The sequence below is a fragment of the Ovis canadensis genome, chromosome 18 (assembly GCF_042477335.2).
Source record: "Ovis canadensis isolate MfBH-ARS-UI-01 breed Bighorn chromosome 18, ARS-UI_OviCan_v2, whole genome shotgun sequence".
Lineage (NCBI taxonomy): Eukaryota > Metazoa > Chordata > Mammalia > Artiodactyla > Bovidae > Ovis > Ovis canadensis.
Window position 1 is genome coordinate 81,175,675 of NC_091262.1, and position 16,026 is coordinate 81,191,700.

At 59.8% G+C, this 16,026-nt stretch overlaps 1 protein-coding gene across 1 annotated transcript; it reads left to right on the forward strand.

Annotated features, from left to right (window-relative positions):
* Positions 1-39: 39 nt before the first annotated feature.
* LOC138423590 (tumor necrosis factor alpha-induced protein 2-like) lies at positions 40-10,879 on the forward strand. Its single transcript, XM_069559668.2, has 11 exons — positions 40-351; positions 640-1,279; positions 3,839-3,953; positions 4,082-4,204; positions 4,370-4,470; positions 5,065-5,163; positions 5,766-5,889; positions 6,743-6,865; positions 7,023-7,178; positions 7,366-7,487; positions 9,117-10,879. Exons 1-11 carry the CDS (start codon positions 138-140, stop codon positions 9,523-9,525), a joined length of 2,226 nt encoding a protein of 741 aa, XP_069415769.1. The 5' UTR covers positions 40-137; the 3' UTR covers positions 9,526-10,879.
* The last annotated feature ends 5,147 nt before the right edge of the window (positions 10,880-16,026 follow it).

Sequence of the window (16,026 nt, forward strand, 5' to 3'; positions counted from 1 at the left end):
GTTCCTCTGGGACCCCAAGCCTCAGGAGTCGAGAGAAGAGCCGAGCAGAACGGAGGATGGGGCTGGGGCGGATTCCTGCCTCAGCCTAGCCCCTAGCGCCCTGTGACTGTTCTGGACCTCGGTTCTCACTCTGTGCAATGGACCAGCAGCCGAGCTCTGCCCCCACCCTCAGGGTCCCCGGGGAGGTGGCCCCAGACAGGAACAAAGAGGCCGGCAGGAAGAAGCAGAATTGGAAAGACCGGGTCACCAACTTCTTCACCAAAGGGAGGAAGAAGAAGGGTCAGCCCAGCTTAGCAGAGACTGAGGGTGAGCCTGAGTCCAGTCCGCGGCCGCCTGCCCAGCTGCCCACAGGTAGGCGGGAGCCCCTTCCCCAGGCGGGCAGGATCTATGTAGGATGGGGGCTCACTGGAGTGGATGCCCCAATCAGCCCGGACAGAGGGGGCAGGGCAAGTGGGCGTCGAAGGGCCTCCCGTTCCTGCTTTCATCTGCTGCCCCCTGAGCTCAGGATCTGAGCCTGGTGTCCCCTGCCCGGGCTGGGACACCCTGCATGTTTTGGGGGTCTCGGCCCCTGGGAGGTGACCCGGGCGGGGAGCGGGTCTCAGAACCCCAGGCCGCGCTAACGCCGTGTTCTGGCCGCAGTGGAGGAGCTCAAGGCCGACCTGGAGCGCGGGCGGCTGGAGGCGGCGGGGCCGCTGCTGGCGCTGGAGCTGGAGCTGCAGGAGGCCGCGGCGGCGGGCCTCGCGAGCGAGGAGGAGCTGGTGCGGCGCCAGAGCGAGGTGGAGGCGCTGTACGCGCTGCTGCGCGACCAGGTGCTAGGGCTGCTGCGCCGGCCGCTGGAAGCGGCGCCCGAGCGGCTGCGCCAGGCGCTGGCCGTGCTGGCCGAGCAGGAGCGCCAGGACCGCGCGGCGGCGGCGGCGGCGGGGCCCCCGGGGAGCCCGGGGCTGGCGGCCACGCGGCCCCGAGGCTGGCTGCAGCTGTGGCGGGACGGCGTGGCGCAGGCGGCCGCGGAGCGCCTGAGCCGGCGGCCGGCCGCGGACGCCGAGGGCCGCACGGAGGCCGAGCGCGCCTTCCTGCACATGGGCCGCACCATGAAGGAGGACCTGGAGGCCGTGGTGGAGCGCCTCAAGCCGCTCTCCCCCGCCGACTTCCGCGTGGTGGCCGCCTACGCCGAGAGCTACCACGCGGAATTCGCGGCCCAGCTGGCGGCCCTGACGCAGTTGGAGCTGTGCCCGCGAGACACCTCCATGCTGCTGCTCTGGGTGCAGAACCTCTACCCCAAGTGAGCTCGGGCGCGGGGTGCCAGGCAGGCGTTCCCCAGGCGGGCAGGGCCTGGGTGTCACCAAGTGCAGGGAGTCCGCTGGGAGAACGGCCCAGGCGGGCCTGGAATCAAAGGGGCAGGGCCTCCGCTGGGTCTGCTTTGCCCCGGGAATCCTTAGTCTCTCTGGCCTTAGCTGCATCCCACAGTTGGGGAAACTGAGGCACAGAGAATGGGGGCTAGGACCTCATCTTTCTTTCCTGAGTCTCCAGTCTGGGTTAGGGGGTGAAGCCGCCTGTGATCAAGAGTCAGGAAGGGCTGTGGCCAGGAGCAGGAGCCCTGACCTTGCCTAAGTCAGCCCAGGAAGCGAGCTCGGAGGAGAAGGTTCAGGATTCTACCTGCCGCAGGAGGCATTGGCCCTGGTCCGGGGCCGCTGACAGTCTAACAGAAGTAAGGGATTTAGCGGGGGGTGGGGTTGGGAAGGACAGGCCGGGAGAGGGAGAGGCGGGGTGGTGTTCCCAGCAAAGGGAGCAGCCCTGCATGGCCCAAGGCTGAGCTGGGAGGCCTTCTGGGAGCAGTGTGGTTCAAAGCAGGCCGAGGGAGCACTCCCAGGCGGGATGGGGAGCACTGGGCCTGTTGGGGAAATCCCCACTGTGCAGGGTGTCCCCCAGTGGCAGAGCTGAGTTCTGGCCACCGAGGCCTGGAGCTCCCAGTTTGGACGATGCCTGTTGGTGCCGTGGAGAATCCCCGGTACCAACTGGATTCAGATCCGGGCATCCCCTGATATACCCAGACCCCATGCATCCCTGAGCATGTTGCTGCCAGTATCTTGGCTTTCTCTGCCCACCGAAGCTGCATAAGAAAATCCGGAGACAGAGGCAAGAACACAGCAGGCTCCTGCCTCCAGAACTCTGTCCCTGGCTCCATGAGGAACCTAGGGGATCCTATAGCTGGGGGCTCGCAGTGTGTGGTTGGAGATGAACAGAGGCGTAAGGATCCTGCGTGCTTCTCCTCACGCTTTTTCAGAAACAATCATCAGGCTGGCATTGGGTAGCCCGGTAATTTGGGTCTGGTAGTCTGCTAGCCCAGTCGTTGGGTCCGTTGTCTTTTGTGGGCTGTAGTGAGACGTTCTTTCTATAATGCAGAGGAGAGAAAAACTCGAAGAAGTGGTTTGCAGAGAGGGTGCTGTGAAGTTGAGCCCCGGATACAGCATGTTTTGAGGGGACTATAGGTGCAGCATGTAATTCTCAAATGAGGTTTAATCTTTTGATAAAGAAACTTAGTTACAGATGGCAGATCAGGAACAGGTAAAGAACTGGAGGAAAAAAACAGCACGACACCTCTTTTTTCTTCTTTTTTCCCTTATTTTACTGCAACGAGCATGTCTGTCATTCGTACAAGCTGGGTGGGGAGAGACTTAAACTGCAGTGTGGATCGATTCAGGGGTTCTGGTAGGGGCTGGCCCCGGCCTGTAGCATAAAGCCTGCAGGAAGCCTGGAGATGTAGACCGTGTGAGCGATGTCTGAGGCTCTCAGGGATGTCAGTGGTCTCGGTTGGTGCTGGTGGATCAGCCTCCAGCAGGGGCCCAAGGAGGGACCAGGTGAGGGTGGTGGGTGAGGAGTCAAGGAGGGCAGGGAAGCTGGCCCAGGGCAGGGGATACCAGAGCGGGTTCCTTCTTGTTGGTCCTGACTCACCAGGAAGTGCCGGGCCTGTCCCCTCTGCCCCTCCACCTTCCTGTCCCGGTGACCTCTGGGGCTTTAACCTGGGGCCCCCTGGGGTCAGTGCAGCCTGATGCTGAGCCCTGAGAGGGGGAGACCAGGGTGGGTCCGTGGAGGCCTGTGTCGCCAGAAGTCTGGGGAGCAAAGGGACACAGCGCATCCAGCCTGGGTGGAGAGGGGGTGGTGGCGGGGGGCAGAAAAGGCTATTCTTGAGCCTCCGGGCAGACAAAGGCCCTAAGGAAGTGCCAGGGCTGGGCAGTCCCCTGGGGGCTCTGGGACCCAGTGGAAGCGCCACAAGGATGGGTGGATATGCCTCCGTCCAGGGTGAGGTCAGGGAGGGGAAGACAGCCCCTCCTGCTGGGACTGGCCCTCCTCTGGGGGCAGCAGAGCCTGTCTGAGGGGAAGGCAGGGCAGGGCTGGTGGGATGCAGTGGGAGCACGGTGGGGGATGGTGGGAAGGAGACAGAGGGTGAGAAGGGGAGGGGGAGCCCTCGGAGCAGGGCCAGCAGACTGGAAATGTGGTTCTGCTGCAGCAGGGGGAGGGGGGACTGCTGGAGGCAAGGCAGGGAGCCCGGGAGGAGGGTCCTTCGGTGTGCCAGGCAGGAGATGGGGGCTGGGCCACGGGGTGCCTCTGGCCGGGAGGCTCGAGGCTGATGGGTTTCGGGAGCATAACCTGGAGTAAGAGTGGATGCGGGAGAGAGTGAACGGAGGCAGGGTGATCCGGGGTTCGGGGCCTGGATCTAACTGAGATGGAGAGGCAGGGGTGGGAGGCACTGGAGGGAAGGCAACTGAACCTGTGCAGGGCTCTGGCCGGGGTGGGGGTGGCACGGCGCTGGTTTTCCTCACGCCAGCCCCTCTGCCCACAGCGACATCCTCAATAGCCCCAAGCTGTCGCCTGAGCTGCAGGGAGTCAGACTGGGGACCCTCCTGCCCAAGACCCAGATCCGACTGCTAGAGGACACGTTCCTCTCCAGCGAGGTGGTGAGTCCAGGGCCGGTGCTGAGCGGGGCTGAGGGGGCGCGGGCAGACAGTATGGGTGGGCAGGGAGCCTGGCAGGGATGCCCCCGTGGGCTTTGCGCTACCCTGAGTGGGCCCATCCTCCCCGCCAGGCCAGTGTGAGGGAGCTGATGGCCCGAGCTCTGGAGCTGGAGTTGGAGCGCTGGACCAAGGATGAGGCCCCACAGAGGCTGGACGGCTGCTGCCACAGTGAGCTGGCCATCGACATCATCCAGGTAGCACCTGCTGCCCTGCCCGCACTGGCCTCATCCGTGTGTGCAGTTGTGCGTACCACTGAGCACACACCCCCTTGCTCCATGTCTTACCAGTGCCCACCCCTGCCCCAGCCCTAGAGCAGGTGGGCTTCTGCTCAGTTTCACCCCCGACCCCGACCCCTGCAGATCATCTCCCAGACACAGGCCAAGGCCGAGAACATCACCCTGGACCTGGGCACGCAGATAAAGCCTTTGCTGTTGGAAGAGCTGGCCAGGTTCCTCAGGAGGTAAGTGATGGGCATGCATCCCCAGCGTGGGGCTAGGGGCTGAGGGGTCCCTGCCACCCCCTCTCTCAGAGCCCCAGCCCCTCCCTTGGGCCCCAGGTGGGGGTCTTAGCTAGACCAGCGCCCTCTCCTGGCCACTAGGGTGTCTGTTATTATGAGCAGGAGTCCTTGTCCCCCTGCACCACCCACCAGGGCACTGAGAGCCTCAGGTCATATGACACCCCCCCCCAACCCCGCTCAGCAAAGCCCCGGAAGTGCAGCCTCCAACTGCAAAGATGCCCCCCAAGGGACCGAGGCCCTGGCCCCCCTTCAGGTGATGCCCCCGGTCAGCGCCCCGAGTTCTCTTGGCTGCCCGCCTGCCCACTTCTGCCTGCAGCTCTAGAGGGGCCTGGAGCTCTGCAGCGCCCTCTCCAGGAGTTCTGCAGGGGCCCTGGCCCCGCCGGGCTGAAGGTGTGAAGCCAGTTCCGGGATGCCTACTGCGCCCGCAATGTGCCGCGGGGGCCCGCGTGTGGAGCGGGAGGCTGGCCGGGCAGCGGCGAGGCTGCCCTTGTCCCAGTGTTTGTGCTGCTCCTACGTGTGCCCTTTCCCTTCCACCAGCTACCAGCGCGCCTTTGATGAGTTTCTGGAGCGATGCAGACAGCTGCGAAATTACAGGGCCAATGTCATCGCTAACATCAACAACTGCCTCCCTTTCCGGTAAGGGCGCTGGGCAGTGGGGGGAGTCACTGTGGCTGCCTGCCTGTGTTGGTTGGGGGCGGCGGCGGGGGGGGGGGGGGGGGTGGGGGGAAGGGGCCAGGAAGCCGGCGGGTGGGGAGGGCCGGGCCGGGGGGAGGTGCCTGGGATGGGGGAGGAGGAGCAGCCTAAGCAGGGATGCTGAATTAAAATGAGCAGGGTGGAGAGGAAATGCCCGGGCTTACAGGGCAACAGCAAGCATTTGTCTAGTGCTGGCGGGTCAGGCGCTCTCGCACAGGGTTTCATTTATCCTGTCAGCAACCTTGTTAAGTAGATACACTGACTGTGTCCATTGAACCGTGAGCACCCTGACTATGGAGAGGCTGAGCCACTTGTCCTCAGTTAGAACAGGATGTGGTGTTAGGCGGGTGTTAGGTGGGAAGGCTGGGTCCCACCTGGGAGCCTGGATGGAGTGCCTTGGTCCTTGCTCCCACTGAGACAGGGGAGCCAGGGAAGGTTCTAGAGCGATGGTTTAGGGAGATTTTCCTGGGGCTCCTGGGATCTCTTGGTTGAGGGCTGCAGGCTGGGCGTGGCTGTCGTGACCTCCCTGCCTCCTGTGCTTCCAGGACGTCTGTGGAGCAGAGGTGGCAGACACCACCTGATCTCCAGAGCTCCCTGCTGAGCCCCCTGAATGAGCTAAAGGGCCGAGGCTTTGATACCCTGCTCCAGAGCCTGTTTAGGGACCTGAAGGTAGTCCAGCCTCCTGCCCCCTGGCACGTGTTGAGTCTAATGCTGGGGGCAATGGGGGAGGGCCAGGAAGTGTTGGGTCAGGGGTGGTTGGCAGTAACGAAGACCTGGCTCGAGGAGGCTCGGCATGGGGCAGCTGCAGGGAGGCTGTTGGCCCCCGTGATGGGGACATGACTTGCCCTTGACTTGACTCCCCTCTTCATCCTCGGGCTTGGCCTCAGAGGGCCGCTTAGGGCCCTGGGGTGCGGACGAGAAGCCTCAGTGCCCCTCCCTGTTTGGACTCCACCTAGTCCTCAAGTTTGCCTGTAGTTTCCCCTGATGGCCCTAGGTCCTCCTGCAGGACCCTGCCTCCCAGCCAGGACACTCAGAGCCTCTGGCGGCTCCCACCACATCTGCAGGGGCCAGGGCATTGCCAGAGACCCTAGTGCCTGTACCGCAGGAGGAAGCGGGGTTCCTAGGGGAGGGAGAGGGGGCACTCCCTGCCTGCCCCGCTCCGGTGGAGGCCCCCTTCACCCCAGTGCCCCACAGCTGCGAAAGGCCAGGCGGTGACCCTGGATGACTTGGCAGGGTCATCATCATCATAGGCCCAGCCAAGCACTGGGCTGTGTTTATGCAGGAATTTATTTATTTAAGGAGGGAGGTGGTGGAGAAGGCCTCAGGGCAGGCAGATGGCAGTCCCTGTGGGTCGGCCTTACAGATGCAAGAAGACCTGGCCTCCACTTCCTGCTGGAGCGCCCGGGGAGTCTTTAATATAACCGACCCCTGTCCCGGCCCCGTGTGTGTCTGTGCGTGCGAGTCTACTGGGCAGGCCCTTCCTCTGCCGGGTGTGGCCACACAGCCTGACCCTCTCTCGCAGCCGCTGTTCAAGAGGTTCACGCAGACCCGCTGGGCTGCCACCAAGCAGACCCTGGAGGAAATCATCTCCGCCGTGGCCGAGAGGATGCCTGAGTTCTCAGAGCTGCAGGACTGCTTCCGAGAGGTGAGGGGGTGCTGGGCTGCAGGTGGGAGGACACGCAGGCAGGCGTGTGTGTGGGCACACCCGGATGCGCTTTTTCGCTCTGGCATCCGCCCCTCCCTGGACCCCGGCCTTCAGGGAGGTGGTGGGTTCCCATGGCCCTGCCCGCTCGCCCACCCAGGAGCTGCTGGAGGCGGTCCACCTGCACCTGGTGAAGGAGTACATCACCCGCCTCTGCAAGCGGTGCCTGGTCCTCAAGACGGCGGAGCAGCAGCAGCAGCTCGCAAGGCTCATCCAGGCCAACGCCCAGCACATCCAGCAGTTCTGCACCCAGAGCGTAAGCCCCCATCCACCCCCCCAACCCTCCCATGGCGGTGGGCTGCCCTCCTGCTCCAAGCTCTTCACAGGCTAGAACAGCCCCTCTGGGCCTCTCCAAACCTGATGAGGTCTGACCTGAGCCTCTCTGGGCCCCCGGGCGCGCTTCCGGGCAAGGCCAGCCTCTCTCAACAAGCCTGTGCCCGCAGGGCTCCCGAGCCACCTGGCTGCACCACGCCCTCCCCACGCTTGCCGAGATCATTCGCCTGCAAGACCCCAGTGCCATCAAGATCGAGGTGGCCACGTACGCCGCCTTGTACCCTGACTTCAGGTGAGAGCCGGGGCCTCCAGGACCCAGGGAAGGCAGCGTGGTCCTGTGGTTCCCCGCTGCGGTCGGAGCCTTGAGGGGGGTGCAGAGTGAATCCCTGAGGGTGGACAGAGCGCAGAAGATTACTGGCCACTGTGCCCAGATCGTTACAGCGGCTGTTCACTCGGTCTTCGCTGCCGCCTGCTGGGGCTCACACTCTTCATCCCCGTCGTCCAGATGAGACCTGGGGGATGTGAGGAATGTTTCCAGGGTAACGCTCTGGTCAGTCGTAGAGCCGAGACATCAAAGCCAGGCATCCAGCTCCACACCGCATGAGCCTTTCCTTCAGAGGGGGATCCAAGACCAGAGGGACCAGAGACCTGCTGGAGGCCGTGGCATGTCCGTAGTGAAGCTGCAGTCTGCCGGTCAGCCTAGGGGTCCTCCGAGGCTTGAGATGTGTCCTGGGGCCTCTGTTCTAGAGTGGAGACTCAGTCCCTGACTGTCTGAGGATCTGGTGAGCCAGGGCAGCGGTCTCTGTGGGTTGAGGCCTCTGGTGTGGTCGGCCTGTCCCAGCATAGCCTGGTCCAGCTGCTGGCTGATCTGGTCCACCTGTTCAGCCGCCCATCCAGTTACAGACTCACCCGTCCATCTACCCATCATACAGGCCCTTGCTTACCCATCTGGATGCCCATCTAGCTATCCAGCCATCTGGTCAGGCACTCATCTACCCATCTGTCTGTCCTTCCATCTATCCATCCATCCACCCATCTAGTCATCCACCTGCCCCCCTATCCATCTATCCATTCACGGATCCTTGTATCCACCCAGCCTGCCAACAGTTATCAAGTGGTCTCCTACTAGCTACCGGCTCTGTTTAGGCACCAGGATGCAAGGAGGTACAAGGCACACCAGGCCTTCTGACAGACAGTCAGATGAGGGTTAGCAATGATGAGGTCATCCGGCAAAGGAGTACTATTAGCAAGTTTTAAAGATTGTTTAACCAAGGTTGTGAATGGCGGGAGGTGCTGACTTTAGAGCTGGAAAATCCTCTCTGGGGAGGTGACTTGTTCTAAATTTTACTGTTTACTTTTGGCTGTGCTGGGTGTTTGCTGCTGCGTGAGCTTTTCTCTAGTTGCAGCAAGTGGGGACTGCTCTCAAGTTGCAGTGCCCGGGCTTCTCATGGTAGTAACTTCTCTCATTGCGGAGCGGGGGCTTGAGAGCTTGAGGGCTCATGAGCACAGGCTCAATAGCTCTGGTCCATGGGCTTAGCTGCTCGGTGGTATTTGGGATATTCCCAGATCAGGGGTGGAACCCATGTCTCCTGCACTGGCAGGCGGCTTCTTGACGGGGAGGTAACATGTTAGCTAATTGCTAAGGGGTGAGAAGGAGCTGGTTACCTCAAGGGCCTGGGGACGAGCATTCTGGGAGGAACAGCCAGTGCAAAGGCCGGACTGGGCAGGAGCTTGGCACCCTCTGGCGCCACTGCGGCAGGTGCTGTCCGAGCACAGTGGTCTAAGCAGAACGAGGCGCCCTCGTGGGCAGGGGTTGGCTGCTGGGCCCTGTGGCTCCGGCCAGGAGTCTGGGGAGCTGGGAAGGGGTGTGAGCAGGGGTGTTGGTGAGCGGGCCAGACTGACGGGACCCTGTCTTTACCAGCAAGGGCCACCTGAGTGCCATCCTGGCCATCAAAGGGAACCTGTCCAGCAGCGACGCCAAGAGCATCCGGAGCATTCTAGACATCAACACGGGGGCACACGAGCCCTCCAAGGCTCTATTTTCGCTTATAAAGGTTGATTATCTTTTCCCATGGACTGACCTCCTTAGGAGCACCTGGCGAGCACGGGACACCACTCCGTTTGGGGGCCGTCAGACAGGCACCAGCGTTAGAGCCCCATGCAGCCCCTCTGGGTGTCGTGCGTTCTGCTGCTGCTGCTGCCCAGGCCTGGCCGAGGAGTGGGCCCCTGAGCCACTGGAACTGGAACAGCTGTGTCCTGATGACCCCTCCTGTGGGGCAGGAGCCGTTGGGGGAAGCTCTGTGAATGAGAGTGGAGCTTGCATGCCCTGAAGGAGGGGTCAGGAGGGTGTGTGGCTCTGGGACCCAGCTCCGGGATCACTGCCTGTCCACGAGATCCTGCCCCACCTGCCTGAGGACCGCCCTGCTCAGGCTGGGTCTCCAGCCTCCCCAGCTCCTGAGCAGGCCCGAGCCTCACCCCTCCTGCCTGCTCTGGTCCAGGGCTGCGTCGAGCCGCCTCAGCCTGTGAATGGAGCAGAAGGAAGAGCTGGAGGAGGAGAAAGGGGAAGATGAGCTCCTGTCTGGGAAGGCGGGGGGGACTGGAAAAGGGCCTCTGGGAGGACAGGGCAAGTGGGGCAAAGCCAGTGTCCGAGGCCCTGACCCCTCTCTCATACCCCTCGGTGTCCCCTGAGGATTGGCCTGGGAGGGCCAGGACCTGCTGGGTTTTCTTGGGCTCTGCCTCCCTCGACAAGGGGCCGACCCAGGGATGCATCTGTGGGTCGTCCCTGGAGGTCAGGCTGAGGTCGGAGCAGGGCCATCTTGACCTCTGACCCCTTGGCCTCTGGGTCAGTTCCCTGTTGCCAATCTAACAAACTTCCACAGCCTGGGAGCCTAAAACGAGAACTTGCTTTCAGTTCTGGAGGTCAGCAGTCTGACGTGGGTCTGGTGGGCTGAGCCAGACGGTTCCTCTGGAAGCTCTGGCGGCGAAGTTCCTTGCTTTTTCCAGTTTTTAGAGGCCAGCCTCCCATATTTTTTGGCTGGTGGCCCCCTTCCATTTCCAAAACCTGCAACGGCCTCTCAAATCCTTTTTGCATCTCAGCACTCCCCTCCTAACTCTCTCTTCCGGTTTAAGGCCTCTGGTGGTGACCTTTAACCCACCAGACAATGACCTTTGACCTACCCAGGCACTCCAGGATTGTCTTCTGATGTTGAGGTCAGCTAATTATTAATTCCACCTGACAACCTTATTTCCTCTGCCTTGGAAACTAACAGTCAGAGGCCCAAGGATTAGGATATGAGCATCTTTGTGGGCTGGACATTATTTTGCCTACCACAGCCTTCACCCATCCCCTGCCCTGTGGAGTGCCTTATCCTCCCCAGGAAAGCAGAGGTTCACTCACCCTCCTCGGCCTGGGGCAGTTGAGACGCAGGCGTGACCCACCCGGCCTGTGCCTGCGGGAACGCCCCTCTGTGACTGAGTTTGTAGCCGGCTCTCCTGGACTTGTCCTCCTCTTTCCAGGTACTGTGGCCAGAAATTGGCCTGTGTAAATGGTTCACAAAGGCCTTTGTACATTTGTAGAAGTTTGCAGGTTTGAGGTTATTATTATTTTTTGATAGTATGCTTTTGTATGTTTTTTTAAGAACAAACTCTTGGTTTTTATAGCTTAATATAAAGCTGATTTCAAAAGTGGCTGTGGAGTGGTTTCTCTTGGGAGAGGCTTTCTCAGCCTCTTGGGGTCTGGCAGACTCTGTCCCCAAGCGCCTCCTGCCCACCACTCACTGTGAGGGTGACGTTTGGGAGGGTCTGCTGTGGGCCAAGGCCCCTCACTCCACCCTTCAGTTTCCTCACCTGGAGGTGGTGATCACGAACCTGTCTGACTTCCCCCACAGTCCTTTACAGAAGAGGGGGAAGGTGACATTTCAGCTCTGTGTGTCGGGCCCAGTGGCAACTGGCTCTGGTATTCCTGGAACTGACCTCGAAGGATCCAGCTGTGGCCCCAGCTCTCCACCACACCCCCATCCTGGCCCAGAATTTGGAGAAGGGTAGAGTCCCTGGGAGGCAAAGGGGAACCTTGGTGAACTCATTCCAGAGAGCTGGAGGTGTGTAGGGGTCGGGGCGGGGGAGGGATGACTAAGCCGACAGTAGGCGGAGTCTGGGGTCCAGCTGGAAAGGCCTGGACATCAGCGGCTGGAGCCTGAGGGAAGGCCGTTTGGGATGAGATTCGGGTAGGATGGACCCACTGATCGTGGGGAGCACCCAGAGGAGGGGTAGGGACAGGCCACCCCAGGCTGAGCTCCGAGTGTGGGCCCTGGGCAGGTTGGAGCCTTGGAGTATGGGGATGGCCGGTGGGTTTCTGCCGAGTTCCCCGTGTGGAGCATGGGAGGAGGGGGCAGGAGTGAAGGGGGAGCTCATGGAAGCTGAGGACCAGATGGAAATTTTCTCATCCAGGCAGATATTCATGGACCAAAGAGAATGGATTTGGGCCCCAAAATGCAGAGGGTGCTGAGATGCACCCCCCCCCCCCCCCGCCAGCCTCCCTGCAGCAGGGTGGGCCAGGGTCCAAGGAGAACAGATGCAGTCAGAGGCGGGGCCCTGGGGTCGGGGAGCGGGCCAGGTGGACTCCGTGCTGGCGCTGTGGGGGGCGCCATCCATGCTGTCCCTGTAGGAGGGGGAGAGCCGTTAAGGTCCCGCGGGGTCACCAGCTCAGGCCCCTCCACCAAGGGCTCTGCATCAGTAACTTCCTGGTCACAGAAGGAAAATTCCTTTAAGGGAAAGATTCGCCCCAGAGGCGAGGAGTGGGTCGCTGGGCAGAGGGGACAGAGGGCTGGTCCTCCCGGCCCCATCCAGGCTCCTGTGAGCTGGGAGGGAGGCCATGGTCAGCGGTGTGACAAGCGTGGATGGGACCCTCCAACCTCACCCCGTCCCTGCAGGGGGGCAGTGGGGAGGGCGGGTCCAGGCTCTCCCTGAAGGGCTCACATCCCTGGAGGCCCGCAAGGAACAGGGAGCAAGTTAATAAACAGTCCAGGTTCAAGTGCGGGGCAGATGGCGTGGGGTGATGCAGCGGGTTTGGGGTGGGGCAGTCCCGCTGTGGCCACGGGGGTACTCACTGGGGGGCGGGGGCTTTTGGAGGGGGCACACGCATGTGCGCAGAGTGGGGAGGGGCAGTGCGCGAAGGGAAACAGCCTAGGACCGGGGAAGGGCTCGGGTTAGGGAAAGAAAGAGCTCAAGGCAGGGTTGGCCGGGAGTGGGGAGTCAAGCGAGCCCCCCCGAAGCGGCAGGCTGGCGCCGAGGGGGCCTTGGTTGGGGCTGGGCGTTGGGGTCCACTCACTCCGCTCACTCACTGTAAAGGGGGGAGCACTAGGGGCTTTGGAGAGGCCGTTTGCTGTGATTGTGACTCGGAAAGAACTCTGTGGCTCCCACACTCAAGAAGCTCCCCTTTCGGAACACCGTGGGAAACCTAGAAAACTGACAACGTGGAGGAAAACTAAACCCTAACTCCTGCTCTCGTGCTTCAATGACGAGTGACCCATGCAACCCCAGACTCCATCCTTGGACCACGACAAGGGCAAGCCCCCACATTCTCTCTCTCTTTCTCTCCCACAACCTGTGTGGTCCTCAGTGTGCTGTGCACCCTCCAGGACCTGTGAGTAATAAAGCTCGTTCCTCAAAGTTCCCTGAGGGGTTTTTGCTGACGTGTGTCTGCAATCGTAATGAGAAACTCGAGGCCAGCCCAGTCACAGTACTGGTCCTGGTGGCGGAAGCCTGTGGTGTTCACTGTGACAGCCGCAGCCAGTGCCTCAGGTACTCCCAGCCAAGAGCACCCCGTTAACAGCCTGGGACAGACACAACAACGTTTAATGATGCAGTTTTGTGACACCACTATCTGCAGCCTCCAATATACCAAGAGCCCCTGACCCAGCTGCACCTCTTCCGCGGCGGTAGAGACACAAGAGGCAGCACTCTTTCCACCCCTTCTCTTCCCTTAGAGGGCGTTTCGGCATGCTCAGACCCCTGGACCTGACCAACTTGCTGCTGTGCCAGTCCACGGAGTAATCTTTACTTTCCCTTATCTGGCACATCGAAGACCCACTAGAATATCCAAAGTAGCTGCGTCTTCCTCTTTAACAGATCCCATTAGCACAGTGTCATCAACGTACTAGTGAATTAGCATATGCGTGCACGCTCAGTTGCTGAGTTGTGTCCAACTCTTTGTGACCCCATGGACTGTAGCCTGCCAGGCTCCTCTGTCCATGGGATTTTCCAGGCAAGAATACTGGAATGGGTTGCCATTTCCTCCTCCAGGAACTAGCATGACATCATGCACAATATCAAGAGGATTAGAGCTCTCCTGACCATGGACAGAGGGCAGCAGAGTTATTAATAACTCGGAGCTGAGGCGAGATGAGGAGGGGTATTGCTCTCCTTGGTGCATAGAGTTGAGTTGCTTTTGCTTCTCTGTCTGCATAAGTATTGAGACTAAACTACTCACTGAATCAACAGCTGCATATCACATTCCAGAGGGTTGGTCAGTCTGCTTCAGCTAAAAACTAACCATGCCCAGCACATCAGCTACAATTGGAACTACACCTAAGTTCACATTAGCCCATCAGCATCAGCCGTGATTCATCTAGGCTACGCGTCCTGTACATGCCAGACAGGTGAATCAAATGAATGTTTTGGAGAGACCACCATCCACGCATCTTTTAAGTTTTTGGTGATGATGCTTTTATTTGACTCTTCCGACCATATTGGACTATAAACCATCAGTTCAGTCACTCAGTCGTGTCCAACTCTTTGCGACCCCATGGATAGCAGCACGCCAGGCTTCCCTGTTCATCACCAACTCCCGGAGGTTACTCAAACTCACATCTATCGAGCCAGTGATGCCATCCAACCATCTCATCCTCTCGTCCCCTTCTCCTCCTGCCTTCAGTCTTTCCCAGCATCAGGGTCTTTTCCCTTGAGTTCGTTCTTCACATCAGGGGCCAAAGTATTGGAGTTTCAGCTTCAGCAACCTATACACCATAGGTTACAAAATTATTGAAAAGATAAATCACAACAAACAAGGAGTTTTCAGGCCTTTATTGGTGATATGTTGGCTAACATTACCTTCGGCCAAAGCAAGTCACATGTCCAAACCTGAAAACAAGGAACAGAGAGATGCCACTTTTTGAAAAGAGGAGCATGAAAGACTTTGAGGTCATTAAAAAAAAAAAAGAAAAAAACTCAACAGCAACTCCTGCAGGACTTCCTGGTGCCCCAGGTGGTTGGGACTCTGCACTTCCAGTGCAGGGGGCACAGGTTTGATCCCTGGTTGGGGAACTAAGACCACACATGCCGCAGGGCATGGCCAAAAATAAAATAAAGTGCTTTTAAAAAAGACTTCCCCTCTAGCTCAGTAGTAAAGAATCCGCCTGCAAGGCAGGAGCCACAGGAGACGCGGGTTCTATCCCTGGGTCAGGAAGATGCCCTGGAGAAGGGCATGGCAACCCACTCCGTAGTCTTACCTGGAGAATCCCATGGACAGAGGAGCCTGGAGGGCTATAGTCCGGGGGGCTGCAGAGAGTCGGATACGGCTGAGGCGACTTAGCACGCACAGCATTGCTTTAAGAAGTGGATAAGTTGCATGGTGCCCACTTGACTTGGGATGCTATCAACCCGAGGTTGCATGGAACTGCCTGTTACACTTCCAGCTGCAGACAGAGGGGGCTGATGGTGTGGGACACAGGGCATCCGAGGTGACAGCTACGTACGGTCCACCTCTTGCACCACTCAGACCCTCTCACGGCACATTTGAAGTCTTTTTCTTCAGATTCTTTCAATCTCCAGAAGGGCCTAACTGCACAAAAATCAGGGGTGAGGCCGAGTCACTGGAGCACCTGGACTAGAGATGCAGCTGAGAGTCGTCTTCCTCCTCCGCCTCTCGCGGGATTTTCCTCTCCCTCAACGTTCATTTCTATTGGCTCAGGTCGCTCGCTTGGTAGGGTGACCAGGACTGTCAGACTTGAGGAGTCGGAGTCGCCTTTCTCTTGTTAAGATGGTTGCTACAGTTAGCCATTCTCCATTTTCCCTTAGGATATAAGCACCCAGAGACGCCCCAGAGAAAGCCCTGGGTTCGGATATGTTCCTCTCTGTCGTCACTGAATAGCAGCACCGCCACTTCTCAGGATAACCAGGGCCGACTACCCCCACCAGGAAAGTAACTCCTTTGTTTGCCGGTCCATCAGAATACAGAGCTCAACGTGACCAGATGGGGTTCACAGGTTTAAGTTCACAGGAACACTGTTCCTGGGGCAAGACTTCATCCCCTGGATAACAATGTAATGGGATCTAAACGTTCGGGGACCAGAAGAAAAAGTGCTTCCCTTGGGTTTCCGGGAGTGATGAGAGCGGCTGTTCCCACCTCCCCACAGTGCCTCTAGCTACTTGGATGTAGTATATATGGGCCATCGGTTCAGGGCGTTCCCCGCACGCTGGGGGACAGAGCCTCAGCCCCGCAGGGTGACGTCCCCAGCTCGCGTCTTAGCTGAAGGGAATCCTGATCTCTCTGCCCGGCTGCTTCAGCGACATGATCTGCGTCAGAACAGAGGAGCCTGCAGTCACAGCCCGCTGTCACAGCTCTTCTGGCTCGGAGGTGATGCTACGAAAGACCAACCAGACATCAGGTAACCTGGCAGAGCAGCTGTGGGCACAGAGAAAGTCTATATCCAGAGTAGGCATTGCCCTGTTGAGGAAGCATTTCTCCATCTCCTGCTTCGAAGAGGTCTCATGTAATCAACTGGCCAAGTGAGGGGCTTGTCTTCTGTAGGGACGGTGTCACACTGAGGGCCCAC